At 72.7% G+C, this 15,294-nt stretch overlaps 4 protein-coding genes across 4 annotated transcripts; 2 read left to right on the top strand and 2 right to left on the bottom strand.

The window, feature by feature from the left end:
- Positions 1-3,567: 3,567 nt before the first annotated feature.
- Positions 3,568-4,720, bottom strand: AURANDRAFT_61546 (hypothetical protein; the record flags this gene model as incomplete). Its single annotated transcript, XM_009035361.1, has 2 exons — positions 3,568-4,496; positions 4,555-4,720. 2 exons carry the CDS (start codon positions 4,718-4,720, stop codon positions 3,568-3,570), a joined length of 1,095 nt encoding a protein of 364 aa, XP_009033609.1.
- A 997-nt stretch (positions 4,721-5,717) lies between these two features.
- AURANDRAFT_61545 (hypothetical protein) lies at positions 5,718-6,476 on the top strand (the record flags this gene model as incomplete). Its single annotated transcript, XM_009035841.1, has 1 exon — positions 5,718-6,476. The coding sequence occupies one exon, from the start codon at positions 5,718-5,720 to the stop codon at positions 6,474-6,476; it is 759 nt and encodes a 252-aa protein (XP_009034089.1).
- Positions 6,477-8,360: 1,884 nt separating this feature from the next.
- Positions 8,361-9,092, top strand: AURANDRAFT_13232 (hypothetical protein; the record flags this gene model as incomplete). The annotated part of the gene is made up of 1 exon (XM_009035842.1): positions 8,361-9,092. A coding segment is annotated over one exon (732 nt), but the record flags the coding sequence as incomplete, so codon positions are not given.
- A 2,464-nt stretch (positions 9,093-11,556) lies between these two features.
- AURANDRAFT_52421 (hypothetical protein) lies at positions 11,557-12,886 on the bottom strand (the record flags this gene model as incomplete). The annotated part of the gene is made up of 1 exon (XM_009035360.1): positions 11,557-12,886. The coding sequence occupies one exon, from the start codon at positions 12,884-12,886 to the stop codon at positions 11,594-11,596; it is 1,293 nt and encodes a 430-aa protein (XP_009033608.1).
- Positions 12,887-15,294: the final 2,408 nt, after the last annotated feature.

Genomic DNA, 15,294 nt, shown 5'->3' with positions numbered 1-15,294 from the left:
TTGAGGCGGGCCGCCGGCCTCGCGCTGCGACGTGACGTTGATGTCGATTGTCGTTTTCGAGCTCGCTCGCTCGTTTGGCGCCGGTAGCGGCGCCGGGTCTGCGCGACGCCAGAGAGGCGCCGCGGTCGACTCCCCCGGAAGGAGAGGAGAGCCGCGGGGACGGCCGACGGCGGAGCGTCGTGTGACGTGCCGTTCGTCGACTGTCTTAATTCCCGCGCGAGTTCGCGCAGAAAGGCGGCGGCGGCGGCGAGCCAGCGCGACGCCGAGGAGGCGCCGCGGGGCGACTCCCCCGCGAGGAGGGAGGAGCCGCAGAGGGGGCGGGCGGCGGGGCGCCGTGGTGGCGCGTGTCCGCGATGCCCTTCGTTCGCGTTCTCGTCCGTTCGGAAGACGCGCGTGTCGTTTTGGCGCCGGAGGTGGCTCCGGGCCTGCGACGCCGAAGGGCGCCGCGCGCGACTCCCCCGGAAGGCAGGAGGAGCCGCGCCCCGCCGCGGCCAGAGCCGCGGCGAAAAATGGGCTGCGCGGCGGGGCGCGGGCTGCCTCGCCGCGCTGCCGTGCCGCAGGACGCTTCGCAGCGCCCTGTTGCTGCGCGAGGGACCCGGTGGGTGTCGCGCGAGCAGGCTGCGCCCGGCGGCTAGCCGGGCGCGCGCGCAGGAGCGCATAGTGGGCCCATAACCCATAGAGACACAGAGTATGTTAGGAATGTGTGAGAGGACCAGTAGAGCCGGTAGAGGCTCGGTAAGGCCGATGGTGAAGGCAGGGTAGGGTGCTCCTGTGTGTGTGGTGTCTTGTGTGAGTGTGCTTATGGATCCAGGGGGGGTTCGCTAAACGTAGGGGGCCTGGGAGGAGCGGGGGGACGGGAGGCTCACGGGGCTCGATCAGTCCGCGGCGACGAGCAGGCACGCCCGGGTCGCCGACAAGGTACTAGTAGCTGACATCGAGATCATCTCCTCGCGTACACGCCCGCACGCACTCTCACACGCCCCAATCCTTACAGCGCCGCCCCGCGTCCCGTCATGGTGTCCCCGACCCCCCTCCTTGAACGTCGCCCGAAAAATCGAGCGCTCGCGACGGCTTTCGGCCAAAACGGGCGACCGGGCCACGGGCGACGAGCGAATCAAACCGGCTCAGCCGCCTCGAGGCGTAGTCTGGCCTCGCGGCGCGCTTACGGCCTTCGCGCGCGGCCTGGGCGACCGTGGCCGCATCCCGTGGCCCCTCCGGGGCCCGGCGATCGAGTCGATCGGGCGAACCGCCTCGCTTCGGCGCCGGCGCACGCGGGGGGGGGGTCGGAACCGGCCTTCGCGCCGCGCCGTCCCGACGAGCTTCGGGTGGCCCTGCGCGCACGGCCTCACGGCCCCGCCCCCGCGGGGCACACCCCGCGGTCCGAGATAATCCGATCGAAACGCCGCGCTCTCCGGCCCTCGGGGCGCCGCGCGGTCCCCGCCCCGCCTCTGCAACTTCCGCGCGTCGTCGACGAGCGCAGTCGACCCGGTCCCCGCGCAGGTTCGAAAAAAACACCACAAAACCCCACAAAAATCCCGGAGATGAGCTCGAGGGGCTCTTTCTTTCGCGTATGTGCGTGCCTTCTGCTTCTCTTCGGCGGTTCGAGGTCGGAGGAAACGAAGCAAGGGTCGGAGCTCGTCTCGGGGTGCTTCGACCTGGTGGAGCGGACGCAGGGCGGCGCGACAGCCAAGGTCAACTTGTGCGGCGCCGCCTCGATTGCGGGCGAGACGACGTGCGGCAACGGGAGGCGCGGGACGTTCACGCTGGAGCACTCGAAGCTGGGGACGGTGGCGCACCTGCGCGGTCGACCGGCGTGCTACCCGCTCGGTCCGGGGGCATTCCGCGCCGCCGTGCGCCGGAATGACCAGGAGACGAAGGTCTTTGGTCCTCTGAAGCTTTTCGCGAAGCGGCTGGCGGCGTGCGACGCGAGGACCGGCCCGCTCGTCGTGGTGGTCATAGGCGGCAGCGTGACCGAGGGCGCCAAGTGCGCCGACCCGACGGGCGCCACGATGGGCGCGTGCGCCTTTCCGACGCGGCTCGTCGAGGGCTTCCGGGCTGCGAGGCCGTCGTGCGAGGTGCGCCTTCGCAACCTCGGCCGCGGCGGGTACACGACGATGTACGCGCTGGCGCGGTTCGACCCGGCCGAGACGGCCGACGCCGACCTGCTCATCCTCGACGAGACGGTCAACGACATTTTTACGAATAAGGAGGAGAGCCGGAACTATCACCCATACGCGCGCATTCGCGGCGCCGTGGAACTGCTCGTGCGGCGCATCTTCCAGACGGCCGCAAAGGCGCCGCCGGCGCTCCTCCTCCTCAGCACCATCGTGGCCGCGCCGCCCACGGACTACAGGTACCAGGACGATGCCCTCGAGCCCGTCGCGAGGCGCTACGGCCTCCCGCTCGTCAGCTACCGCGACGCCGCCGATGCGGCCGCCGCGCTCGCATTCCACGGGGCATCGACCGGAGGCAACAACCGCAGCACCTTTCTGATGACGTACGCGTGGCATCCCGGGGGCGGACCACCGCATCCCGGGATGAGCGACCTGAACCACCCCGACTGGTTCGCCCACCTCCTCATGGCGGACCTAGTCGCGTACGTCGTCGCCGCCGCGAGGAGCGACCCTCGGGTCGACGCCGTGCCCCTCGCCGCCGCGACGCGCGACGCCCTCGCCGCGGCGCCCGCCTTTGGCGCGAAGGGCCTCGTCGACGCCTGCAACGGCGACTACCTCACGCGGCTGCCGACGGCGGACCGGCCCGACTTCTCCCGGGCGCCGCTGGGCACGCCAGGCCCGGGCTGGACCTTCGTCGCCAACGGCTCCAAAAGCGGCTGGGAGTACGACGCCTCGGACGACGTCCGCCGCGGCCTCGCCGAGATGCCTCGCATCCGCTTCCCTGTCGCCTTTGGCACACGGCCGGGGCTCGTCCTCTCTGTCATGAGCTCGTACGCCAACTTCGGCCCCGGCTGCTTCTGGCTCGAGCGCTCCGGCGCCGCCAGCCTCGACGTGGCGACCGCCGCCGTCCACGCCGGCCGCGCCCTACGCGACCACTGCTGGACCGTCAAGACGAAGCCGGGAAGCTACGAAAAGAACGGCGTTCACGAGTTCCTCTGCCACAAGGTCCTCGCGCACTCGATCACCCTCCCCTTCATCGTCGACGGCCACTGGGGCGATCGTTCTTCTCAGCCGAGGCCCCAGTCGTACGCTGCCGTAGGCGCCGTCCCGACGCCTACTCGCTACGTCCAGGGCGCCCCCTCCTTCAACCCCCCCAATGCCGACCAGCCCCTCTCGCCGCCAAACACCACCGACGTCCTCGTCTTCGTCGCCTACCCGCCCAGCGATGCGAAGGACCTCCGCCTCGGCGCCAAGGTCCGCCTCATGGCCATCGAGACCTGCTGAAGTTTCTTTTGATCACGTGTGAGTCTCTGGAGATGGCGGCCTGAAGACCTCTAGGCAGAGGTCGATCATCATGTCGCTGGACGCGCCGACCCGATGGGACGCCGCCGCCGTCGCGCCCTTAGCCGCCCCCCGGCGCGCGCGCGCCGCCGCGGCGCCCGCGGCCGGCGCCTCACCAGTACTGGACGTGGGGCCGCTGGCCCGTGAGGAGGTCGGCCTTCGTGTCGACGTCCTTCCGGAACTGCCACGTGCCGTCGTGCTTGGAGTGGTCGAGGCGCACGCGGCCGGGCAGCTCGTGGTCGGGCACCTCGCCCGTCTTCTCCGGGTCGTAGTCGGGCTCGAACTGGTGGAAGAAGTCCTTGGGCAGGTTGCCCGGGAGCGGGTTCTTGCGCTCGTACTCGGCGCGGTCCTTCTCCGCCTCGGGGTCCTTCTCGCCGCTGCGGCGGTAGCGCTCGCGCTCGAGGTCGTAGGCGTCCTTGCGGTCGAACTCGGCCTGGTAGTCGTCGCCGTGCTTGGCGCGGTACATCATGTCCTGGTTGAACGCGAGGTTGTTCTCGATGAACTCCTTGCACTCCGCGAGGACGTCGTCGGGCAGCTCGCAGGCCTCGCACTCCTCGCGGTCCACGCGGTGGACCTCGCCGTTGGACATGCGCACCCAGCCCATGATGTGGTAGCGCCGCAGGAAGTGGTCGAGCGTCTCGAGGCTCACGTCCTCGGGGTCGTCGTCGTTCTCGCCGTAGGTCCAGCGCACCCAGCCGACCATGCCCACGAGGCTGTGGTCCGCCCGCAGGCGCACGGCGTTGCCCGGCTCGAAGTAGTCCGGGTACTGGGGCTTGAAGTTGCCGTAGTCGTCGAACGTGTCCTCGAAGAGCTGCCGCGGCGTCCGCCCGTGCTTGTAGGGCTTGGGCAGCCCGTCGACGATCCACATGTTGCCCTTGGGCGGCTCGTGGGGGTAGTGCACCTCGTACTGCGCGGGGGGGGGGGGGCGGTTCATAGCGGGCGTTTCTTTCGGGGGACCACGCGCCTCCTCTTCCTTCGGGTTGCCCCACATGTCCTGCTCCTTGAACGCGCCGCTCTTCACCATGCGCGTGCCCCACGTGTCTGCGGGGCGGGGCGGGCGTCGCGGGGCGCGCGCGCGTTTTTTTCAATCGCGACGCACCCATGGGGCCGATGGCGGGCAGGCGCTTGCCCGCGCGGAGGAGGCCGCTGAAGTCGGGCTGCGGCAGGGGCGGCCCGTGCTCGAAGGCGCTGTCGGACCAGTTGCGCGTGTCCAGCATGTCGACGCCATTGTGGTAGGCGCGCGGGATGTCCGGTTCCCGGGGCATCGTTCACGCGTCGTGGGGCTCTCGGCCACCGTGTGTGTCGGAAAAGCTGGCGGAGTCCACTCGAGCTTCCAACTCGTCTGGGGGGCACCATCGGTGATGTTGCCGTCAATAACCCCATCGGCTCTCTCGAGTTGTCGATCAATCAACGAGGCCCGCCCGGGAGCGCCGCGCTGGTCGGGCCGCCCCGCCGCCCCGCTCCCCCCCGCCGCCCGCGCCCGCGGTACCCATGGCGCCCAAGGGGCGGGACGAGGCCGAGCCCCAGGCGCGGAAGAGCCGCCTGGGCCAGAAGCGCGCCTACATCCCCGAGAACCCGGGCGACGGCGAGTTCCCGCGGGCGGCGTCGACGGACTCGCTCTTCGGGGGCGGCGGCGACGACGACCCGCCGACGCCGCGCATCACGCTCCAGCCCCTGGGCAAGGCGAGCGCCGCGCGCGAGGTCGCGGCCGTCGTCGACCAGACGGGCCACCAGCGGAGCAGCACGTCCCTCCCGGGCATCGGGTCCGCCGAGGGCGCGCCGGAGAAGAAGAAGCCGGGCAAGAAGGGCAAGAAGCAGGTGCCGTCGCTGAGCCTGGGCCAGCCGAAGCTCCGCGCGTCGTCGAAGCTCACGTCGCTCGAGAAGACGCGGCTCCAGTTCGAGCGCGAGCTCGCGCTGGACAAGCAGGGGTCGTCGACGTCGTCCCAGCCCCAGGGCTTCGGCTACGGGTCCCGGGCGTCGTCGGCGCCCCCGCCCCGCGGCGGTTCCGTCGCGTCCGCGGCGTCCGCGTCGAGTCAGAGCACGCGGCTCACCGCGCACCTGCCCTGGAACAAGGACGGCCCGAAGAACTACAAGAAGCCCTGGGACGGCGCGGGCAAGCACTCCACGAACGCGCGGAACCGCGACGAGCGCACGCGCGCCGCGTCCGTCGTCCGCGAGTGGTGGATCGCGCAGCGCGCGAACCTCGACCACTACCACCTCAGGGTCCTCTTCTACAAGCACGAGAAGGAGGCGTCCGCGCGCATGGGCGACTTCAAGCGCCACCAGCTCCACCTCATCCAGACGCAGCAGCGCTGCTTCACGGAGGACGCGCAGGCGCTCAAGGACGAGGTCGCCGCGCAGCAGGCCGAGTGGAGCGAGGCCATGGAGCGCCGGGAGCAGGCGGCCATGGAGCAGGAGGTCATGCTCAGCGCCCGGGGCCTCGAGGCCGAGGAGCAGCGGGAGCGCATGAAGCGGGAGATCGAGGCGGAGAAGGAGCGGAACCTCGAGGCCGCGCGCGCGGCCGCGGAGAAGCGCAAGGAGGAGGACCGGCTGCGGCGCGAGGAGGACAAGGCGAAGAAGGAGGAGGAGGAGCTCGCGTTGACGCGCCACCTCGCCCAGGCCAAGGCCGAGGCGGAGCTCCTCGCGCAGATCGACCCGATCCGCCGCTTCCTCGACAAGGAGTGCGAGGCCAGCGACGTTTGGACGGACCCGAAGACGGGCGTCGCCTACCCCAAGGACTACGTTTTGGGGCCCCGCGCGCTCGAGGACGGCGAGGACGCGCCCGTCGGCGATGAGGCGCTCGCGGTCCGGCGGACGAAGATGGGCGAGGACTGGGTGCTGCTCATGCGGTCCCAGACCTTCCTCCCGGCGGCGTCGAAGCAGCTCATGCGCGTCATGGCCAAGTCCTGGAAGAACGCCATGCCGAGCCACTGGTTCGAGATCATCCGCGGCCTGTACGACGCGGGGACCATCGCCATCAACCTCAACGCGGACGGCAACGCGACGGAGTGCTGGTTCTAGCGCGATCGCTGTTTAAGAAAACGCCTCCAGGGCGGACCCGAGGGCCGCGGCGCCCTCGGCGACGAAGCCGCAGAGGAGCAGGGACGCCGCGAGCGTCTGGAGCGTCTTCGCCGCGGCCTCGTCGGCCATGGCCTGCTCCGTGTCCTCGCCGCGGACGCGCACGCTCCGCACGAGGCCCTCGGCGCCGCCCTCCACCATCGGCCGCGGCTCGATGCGCGTGTAGCCGTCGTCCTTGAAGCAGTTGAGCCGCTCGGGCACCAGAACGAGGTGCCAGCCGACTTCGGACTCGTAGGGCCCCTCGACCTGGCCGAGCTCCGCCGTGAAGCAGTGGCGGTCCAGGGCCTTGGACCTTATCGTTCCCTGTGGAATGCGCTCGCCGAGCAAGCCGCCATTCGACGCCGTCGTGTCGTCGACGGAGTATTTTCGCGCCGCCGACTCGAAGACGTCGACGACGAACTCGCCGCTCCGCGTCGCGTTGGCGATCTTCGCCGCGATGGCCGCGCACTGGCGGCGGCCGTCGTCCGTGCGCGGGCGCATGACGTGGCGCGGGGACGCGCGCACGGACAGCGCCATGTAGTCCTTGCGGATGCGCTGCAGAGGGTTCGCGAGCGCGCCGGCGGCGGCGATGACGGCGGCGAGCGTCAGGAGCTTCATGGCGTGCAACGCGGAGAGTTTCTAGGATTGGACTTTGCGGCCGCGAAAGAGCGTTCTAGGATTAGAGCGGGAAAAACAGGCCGTCTTGGATTTCTAGGATTGGCGTCGGCCGCGAAAAACAGGCCGTCCAGCTTTCGCACGGACACACAACCAGCAGCCACGCCAGATGCTCGACAGCGCGTGTCGACTCGGGTTGTGTCACAGTGGTAATTTGCTCTCAATATTGGCCTCAACGCCGAGTCGCGCACGGATCGTAGCGCCGATCGGTCCACTCCTGCGCGCCATCGAGGCCCCGGGCGTCGTCGCGAACGTAGCGCGCGTCTCGTTAGCCCGACCCGCGCGCGCGCGGGCCCGCGTCACCTCGCGGGCGCCTTCTTCGGCGCGGGCGACCCCGCGACCTCGCACGCCGCGCGCCCCGCCGCGACGGCGGCGATGAGGTCGCTCTGGACGCTGTGCGCCTTCGTCACCGCCGCGCGCTTCGACACCTCGCGGCGGCACGTCGGGCACGTCGGACGCTGCGGCTGCGCGAACCACTGCGTCGCGCAGTCGCGGCAGAGCGCGTGGCCTGCGCGGGCGGCGGTCCGACGCGGCGCGCGCGCGGCGGGACGGGCGTCGGGAGTTCGGGCGACCGGCGCGCGCGCGGGGACGCCGCGCGAAACCGCAATTGAGCACGATGGGGTCGTCGAGCCAGTCTTTACAGACCTTACAACTGAGCGCGTCGCGCAATCGGAGAGAGACTTCGGGAATCTCGCTGCGACAGTCGTCGATGGGGGTCGCGAGTATTTGCGACGACGAAGAGGCCGTGCGGCGCCGCTTTGTCGCGGCCATCGTGCAGCGCTGTCGGTGTTCTCTTTGCGCGTCCGAGTGGTCGAGTAGGCGGCGCGGTTCGTCGAGCGGTGCTTGGCGATGCGTGCGGTGCGGTCGCGTTGAACGGCGCGTGCGCGCGTGGTCGGTGAGTCTATTCGCGCGCCCGGTCCATCGGAGCGGTCTTCAAAAACCACGACCTTTCCCTGTCGATGCAGCCGCGTTGAAGAGGCTGCCGGCGCCGATGGAGGCGTCGACGACCATCGGCGCGGTCCTTCAAATCTCCGACCTTTCCCTGTGATACCGCACAGTGAAGAGGCTGCCGATGGAGGCGCCGATGGGCACGCAGCACCAATGCCCGACCTCGTCATGGGCATCGGCTGCAACAAGTGGGGCACGGACCCCGCGAAGTTCGACGCCGGCGCGCTCGAGGCCACCTACGTCGCGGCGCTCGACGCCGGCGTCACGCTCTTCAACACGGCGCAGGCCTACCCGACGAGCGAGGCCTGCCTCGGCGGGCTCCGGGCGCGGACGCGGCGGCCGGCCTTCGTCGTCTCCAAGTTCAACTCGCTCGCGGCCGCGCCGCAGGCGCTCGTCGCGTCGCTGCGCGACTCGCTCGACGCGCTCGGCGCGGCCAAGGTCGACGGTTTCCTCGTGCACTTCCCCAGGGGCGACCTCGCGGCGCTCGCGGACGGCCTCGCCGCGGCCGTCGGCGCGGGCCTCGTCGACCACGTCGGCTGCTCGAACTTTGGCGAGCGCGCGCTGCGGCGGCTCCACGGCCTCCTCGCGGAGCGCGGCGTGCCGCTGCGCTTCAACGAGATCGAGTTCTCGCTGCTCCGCAGGAAGCCCGAGACCGACGGGCTGCTCGCGTGCTGCGCCGAGCTCGGCGTCACGGTGCTGGCCTGGGCGCCGCTCGCGTCCGGGCGCCTCGGCGCGTCGCACGCAAACGACGTCGCGAACCCGAAGGCGCGGCCGCTGCTCCGCGCGCTCGAGGTCGTCGCGGAGAAGACGGGCAGGACGACGACCCAGGTCGCCCTCAACTGGTGCATCTGCAAGGGCGTCGTTCCCATCCCCGGGGCGCGCACGAAGGCGCAGGCGGAGGAGAACTGCGGCGCCGCGAGCTTCCGGCTGAGCAAGGCCGAGGTCGTCGCGCTCGACGCGTACGCGCTCGACGGCGAGGGCTTCTACCGGGACCCCGACGCGATCCTGTGCTTCCTCGGCCTGCGGCCGCCGCGGCTTTTGAGGCCGCTCCTCGCGGCCCTCGTGAGGGTCGCTCTTTTCGTCGCCGCGGCGTTCCTCCCACTCCAGCCCGACGGGGCCTAATTTTCTTGTCAAATTATGTCGTCGTCGTCGTCGTCGTCGTCGTCGGCGTGGACGTCGGCGAGCGCGATGAGGCCCATGACCTCCCGGCCGTCGCGCGCGCCGCCGCCGACGCCGCCGTCGGCCTCGCCGTCGTCGAAGGCGCCGTCGCGGTCGAGCGCGCGGACCGCGGCGCCGGCGCCGGCGGCGCGGCCGACGGCGGCGGCGTCGTCGCCGCTCCGCTCGGGCGTCGCGAAGACGGGCGTGTAGCGCGGCGGCGAGTCCGGCGGGGAGCCGTCCGGGTCGCGCGACCGCGACGACGTCCAGCCCTCCCAGAGCTCGAGCTCGAGGTCCTCCAGCTCGCCGTCGGGCCGCCTCTCCGGCGTCTTCGGCGGCGGCGGCGGGGCCGCGTCGACGCAGAGGCTCACGAACTCCTTGTCGCGCGAGTGCACGGCGGGCCGCGGCGCGCGGCGCGCGGCGGCGGCGGCGGCGAGCGCGGCCGCGGCGAGCGCGGCCGCGGCGACGGCGGCGAAGACGGCGGCCGACGCCGCGTCGACGGCGGCGGCGTCGTCGTCGGCGGCCGCGGGCGGCGGCGACGGCGCGCGCGTCCGCGCGAGCGACGGAGGCGACGAGTCGAGCGGCGTCGGGGGCGTCGGGGGCGACGAGTCGAGCGGCGTCGGGCCGCGCGACGTCGGCGCCGCGGTCGACGGCCGTCGCGTCGTCGGCTCCGCCGTCGGGCCGAGCGTCGGGGGTTGAGCGTCATCGGCTCCGCCGTCGTCGGCGCTGGCTTCGCCGGCTCCGCCGTCGTCGGCGCTCGCTTCGTCGGCTCCGCCGTCGTCGGCGCTCGCGTCGTCGGCTCCGTCGTCGTCGGCGCTCGCGTCGTCGGCTCCGTCGTCGTCGGCGCTCGCGTCGTCGGCTCCGCCGTCGTCGGCCTCATCGACGTCGGCGCGACGGTCGTCGGCGTCCGCGACGTCGGCTCCCGGGACGGCGCCTGGGACGGCGCGGCCGTCGTCGGCTCCCGCGACGGCCGGTGCGACGGCCGGGGCGACGGCCGGGGCGTCGGCCGGGGCGACGGCCGGGGCGTCGGCGCGTAGGCCGTCGGTTCGTAGGACGGCGCGTAGGCCGTCGGCCGGTACGTCGGCGCGTAGGCCCCCTCGAAGCACTTCGTGCCCGCGCGCGCGTCGAGCGCGCGGAAGACCATCGTGTTCCACGTGTGGCACATGGCCACGTTCCTGCGCGGGAGGGGGCGAGCGCGTCGAAAAGAGCCTCGCGGGCGTCGGCGGCGCGGGCTCGCCGCACGCGTGGAGGCCGTCGAAGGTGTGGGCGTCGAGGTCGTCCGCGCCGTAGAGCGACCAGACGTCGACGACGGGCACGCCGCGGTCGCCCATGACGCGCGCCGCGGCCGCGTTCTGCCGCTCGAGCGACGGGCGCCACGCGTCCCGGACGTCGTCGATCTCCTTGCCGCAGCACGACGACGTGCGGTAGACGCCGAGGCGGCCGGGCGCGTCGAGGAGCCCGTCGACGACGGCCTCGAGCGTCGCCGCGTACCAGGCCTCGCAGGCGTCGGACCAGTCGCGCCTACGACGGGTCGCCGTCGTCCCCGCGTCTCTTGAACGGTCGTTGCGGCCGCGGGACGCCGCGCCGCGCCCGCACTTGTAGTCCGTGAAGCCGTCGAGGAGCTGCCACCAGCCCATGTTATAAACAACATAATCCGCGTCCAGCGTCCGCGCGACGTCCGCGAGCGTCGTGTCGTTGCGGACGACGTCGCGGATGGAGGCGCCGTCGCGGCCGACGGCCGTCTCGTCTTGTTCGTCCCACCAGACGCCCTGAATGAAGTAATAATCCGTGCGGAAGTCGTCGAAGGTGGCCCAGGCGTGCATGCGGTGCGCGGCCTGCGGCCGGAGCAGGCCGTTCGCGTTCCACGACTCGACGCCGTCGTAGTCGTCGCTCCCCGGGCCGTCGCCGAGGTTCCCGTCGTCGGCGTCGCTGAACTCGCGGGACCGCAGCGCGCCCGTGCCCAGAAACGCGTTCAGACCGTAGTAGCAGAAGCGCGACTGCGAATCCCCGAAATACGCAAGCTTGCGGCCCTTGAGGACGCACGACGCCTGGGACCAGGTCATGTGGTCGTCGCCGGCGGCGATGACGGCGGCGGCCGCCGCGACCAGCAGCGCGCGCGGCATCCGCGAGGCCCCTGGCGATCAGCGCGGCATCTCAGAGGCCGTCAGCGCCTCAGAGAGGCTGCCCGCTCCGTGTCATGGCATCGCATCGATCTCTGTCGCCACAGGATCTTTCCGTCGCGTTGCCGAGCACGACCGACCCCATCGACGGCGACGGCGCCCCCTTAAGTAGCACCCCCGTCCTCAGGAGAGCTCGAAGCCGTGGGCGTTGCGGATGGAGTAGAGGAGCTTCTCCTTGAGCGCGGCCTTGGATGAGTAGTTCGGGAGCTTGAGGAGGTTCATGCACGTGCCCGCCGTGGGGAGCCGCTCCTCGTCACTCGCGATCTGGACCTTGTGGATGGAGATGAGCGGGTTGAGGCACTTGAACCCCAACAGGGGCGGCCGGCTGCAGGACGTGATGAAGCGCAGGAGCCCCGCGCGGTCCTCGGCCGAGAACTCGGCGACGACCTCCCAGAACCACGCGATGATGGGCTGCGACGGGTGGTAGCCGCCGCCGTAGTGCGCGTGGGCCCGCCAGTCCTCGACGTCCAGGGGCCGGTCGTCGCCCGAAACCAAAGTCTGGAGCTCCTCGGCGTCGAACATCTTGAGCCACCGCGCGGGCACGACGGCGCGGAGGCCCCGGAGGAACGCGGCCGAGGGCCGCCGCGTCTCGACGTTGAGGCGGTGGTGCGCGACGAGCTGGACGTAGCGCGCCCGGTTCGACGCGTCGACGGCCGTGTCCCGGCCGCCCGGCGCGAGCGGTACGTCGCCGGGCCGGCCGCGCGCGTCGACGGACGTGACCTCGAAGCGCAGATCCAGCGCCGCGAGGTCCGCGTCGTCGAGGTTCTTCAGCCGCGACAGCTGGGCGTAGAGGCCCGCGTCCAACGACCTCAAATCGTCGAAGTAGTTGTACTTGCCCAGCGCCTTGTTGAGGAAGAACCGCGCGAACCGCGGCTCGACCAGGACGCGCTCGTAGAGCGCCTTCGCGATGACGCGGCCGCAGAACTCGTACTTGCGCAGCGTGGACGCGTCCCGCGCGCCGCCGCCGGCGTAGAGCGCGCCGTCCGTCGCGCTGCGGAACAACCCGCCCCGCTCCGGGTCGAACGCGGCCTTCGAGAGCTCGTCTAAAAACTCCTTGAAGACGCCGCCGCCGTCGATGCCCGCCTCCTCGTGGCCCGCCTCGTTGACGAAGGTGATCTGGACCCGCGACTTGAGCTGGTCCGCCGGCAGGTCCGCCAGCGCCGCCATACTGTCGTCGAAGAGCGCGTCGCGCCGCACCTTCGCGCGGACGCCGAGCGGCCGGATCGCCGCGAGCGCCGCCGCGGCGTCCGACTGGTGCGCGCGGCGGTCGCCGTCGACCAGGGCCTGGAACAGGGCCACGCGCTGGACGAAGGGCACGACGAAGGGCACGGCCGCGAGGACCTGGGCCACGCGCGGCTCGCGGCTCAGCGCCGCGCCGTCGTCGGCCGCGGCCGCCGGCGGCCCGTCGACGTCCATGGGCTGGCGGCGGCGCCGGCCCGAGTTCGACGCCCAGGGCAGCGCCTGCGCGTCGACGTCCATGGCGTCGTCGTCGTCGTCGGACGAGTCCGGCCGCGGCGCCGCGGAATCCTCAGCGAGGCGCTCGCTCAAGCGGACGTCGCGCCAGCGCCACAGGTCGTCGCCGTCGAGCCCCGGCGCGCGGCCCACGCGGTCCCGCAGGTGGCTCAGCAGCCGCGCCGCCGCCGCCACGAGCAGCAGGCGGCCGCAGGCCGCGGGCTCCTGCGCCTGCAAAACCTGGCCGACCCAGAGCGTCTCGTAGAGGAAATCGCGGAGCTTGGCGACGACGGCGGCGATCGTCCCCGTCCCTTGCGCTAATAACGTCTCGTCGTCCATGGTCAGCAGCCGCTGCGAGTACGCGACGCAAAAGAGCGACAGCGCCGCCTCGTCGTGCCCCGTCGCCGCGAGGCGCCAGAGGCCGTCCACCGCCGCCCCCCGGCGGCCGAAGGCGACGGCGTCGACGACGGCCGACACGAGGGTCGGCTGGTGCCCGAAGGCCACGCGGCTCCGGGGCGCGCGGCCCGCGCGGGCGATGACGGCGGCGCCGAACGCCGCCGCCGCGGCCAGCGCGTCGTCGTCGGCCGCGTCGGCGAAGAGCTTGGCCGCGAAGGGCTTCGCGAGCCGCGCGACGTCGGCGGCGCAGGACCGGTCGCCCGTGGGCGCGAAGGACCGGTCGCGCGCGTCGACGGCCGCGGCGACGGCGGCGTCGAGGAGCACGACCTTGTTTAAGGTCGTCGACGTCGCCGTCCGCGGCTCGTCGTCGCTGTCGTCGTCGTCGTCCTCCTCCTGGCGCTGCGCCGTCGCCTCGACGGTGCCGCCGGCCCCGAGCTTCCCCGGCTCCTCGGACCGCTCGACGGCGTCGCGGCCGAGGCCCGCCGCGAGCGCCGTCGCGACGTCGGCCGCGGCGCGCGCGAGCGCGGGCGACGCGTCGGCGCGCGCGGCCAGGTCGAAGACCGCCGCCAGTAAGCGCGCGCCGCGCGCCGTCGGCGCGACCGCGGCGAGCGCGGCCCGGTCGCCGCGGAGCGCGTCGAGCGCGGCGAGGAGCGAGTTCCCGGTCCGGAGCCAGCCGTCGTGGCCGCCGGCGGCGACGGCGTTTCGCGGCGCGCCGAGCACGTCGACGCAGAACGCGACGAGCGCCCGCTCGCCGAGCGGCGACGGCCGCGCCGCGGCGCTCGCCGCGGCGCCGACGGCGACGGCCGCGGCGTCGGCCGCGACGCGCGCCGCGTCGCCGATTGCGAGCGCGGCGCCGAGCACGGCGCAGCAGCGCGGCGCGGCGCCGAGGAGCAGGGTCTCGCGCGCGGCGCCGGCCCACAAATCCGCCGCGGGCGACGCGAGCGCGGCGAGCGCCGCGCCCGAGTGGCGCCGGTCCGCGCCGCCGGGCGCGTCCGCCGCGGCCTCGAGGCGCGACACGGCCGCGTCCGCGAGGCGCTTCGCGACGACGCGCGGGAGCGGCGCGGTCACGGCCAGCGCGCAGCACCGCTCCAGCCGGTCGCCGTCGCGGTCGCTGTGGAACGCGAGGAACGCCCGCGTCAAAGCGAGCGCCGTCGCCGGCGGCGCCGCGAAGGCCGCCCCTTTCGCGGCGAAGACGGCCTGGATCGCGCCGAGGTCCGCCACGTTCTTGTCCCAGGTGGCCCGCAGGCCGCGGCGCCACCGTTTCGCGGCGCGGCGCCCGCGGTACCACGCCGCGAGCCGGAGCGCCGACGCCTGGCGCCGCTTCTCCGCCGCGCGCGCCTCCCGCTCGACGCGCGCGCGGCGCAGGAGCTCCGCGCTGTTCGAGTCGGTCTTGCGCCCGCCGAGGCGGATCTGCCGCTTCGACCGGTCGCTGCCGTCGAACATCGCGACTGGCTTTCCAGACCTTTGCCCGCGATGCGCGCCGCCTTTGTGGACGTCTCCTCCGAGCGGCGCGACGTGGGCGGGCGTCGGGGTCGCCTACGCGTCGGCCGCGGGCACGCTGCGCAGCGAAACGGCCTCGACGGTCGTTGCCTGGGGCGCGCGCGCCGACGACGGAGACTTTGTCAGTGGCGCCTCGACCGCAGCGCTTGGAGATCCGATCCCGACCTATCCCGCCGCCGCGCCGTTTCATGCGCGCGCCGGCGACACACGTCTCGGCCGAGGCGTAGGCCGGGTGCCGTCGGGCTGCAAAAAAGGGCCGCCGCTCCGACCGCGCCCCGAGCCTCGCGCGAGCGCGCCGTCGGCGCGCGTCCGTCCGCGGAGAGCGCCCCGGCGCGTGGGCAACAAGAGATTCTACGTTTGTCGGGGGCGGAGCGAAGGCGAGGCGAGGCGAGGTGAACAAGGGGGGCGCAAAAGGGCGGCGGGCGCGCCTCAGGTGACGAGGCCGCGCGCCGTCGGCGGCGGCGTGTCGCGCTCGA

Source organism: Aureococcus anophagefferens (assembly GCF_000186865.1).
Source record: "Aureococcus anophagefferens unplaced genomic scaffold AURANscaffold_3, whole genome shotgun sequence".
Classification (NCBI taxonomy): Eukaryota; class Pelagophyceae; order Pelagomonadales; family Pelagomonadaceae; genus Aureococcus; species Aureococcus anophagefferens.
The sequence above is the reverse complement of the archived record's forward strand: the minus strand, read 5'-3'. Positions and strand labels throughout refer to the sequence as shown.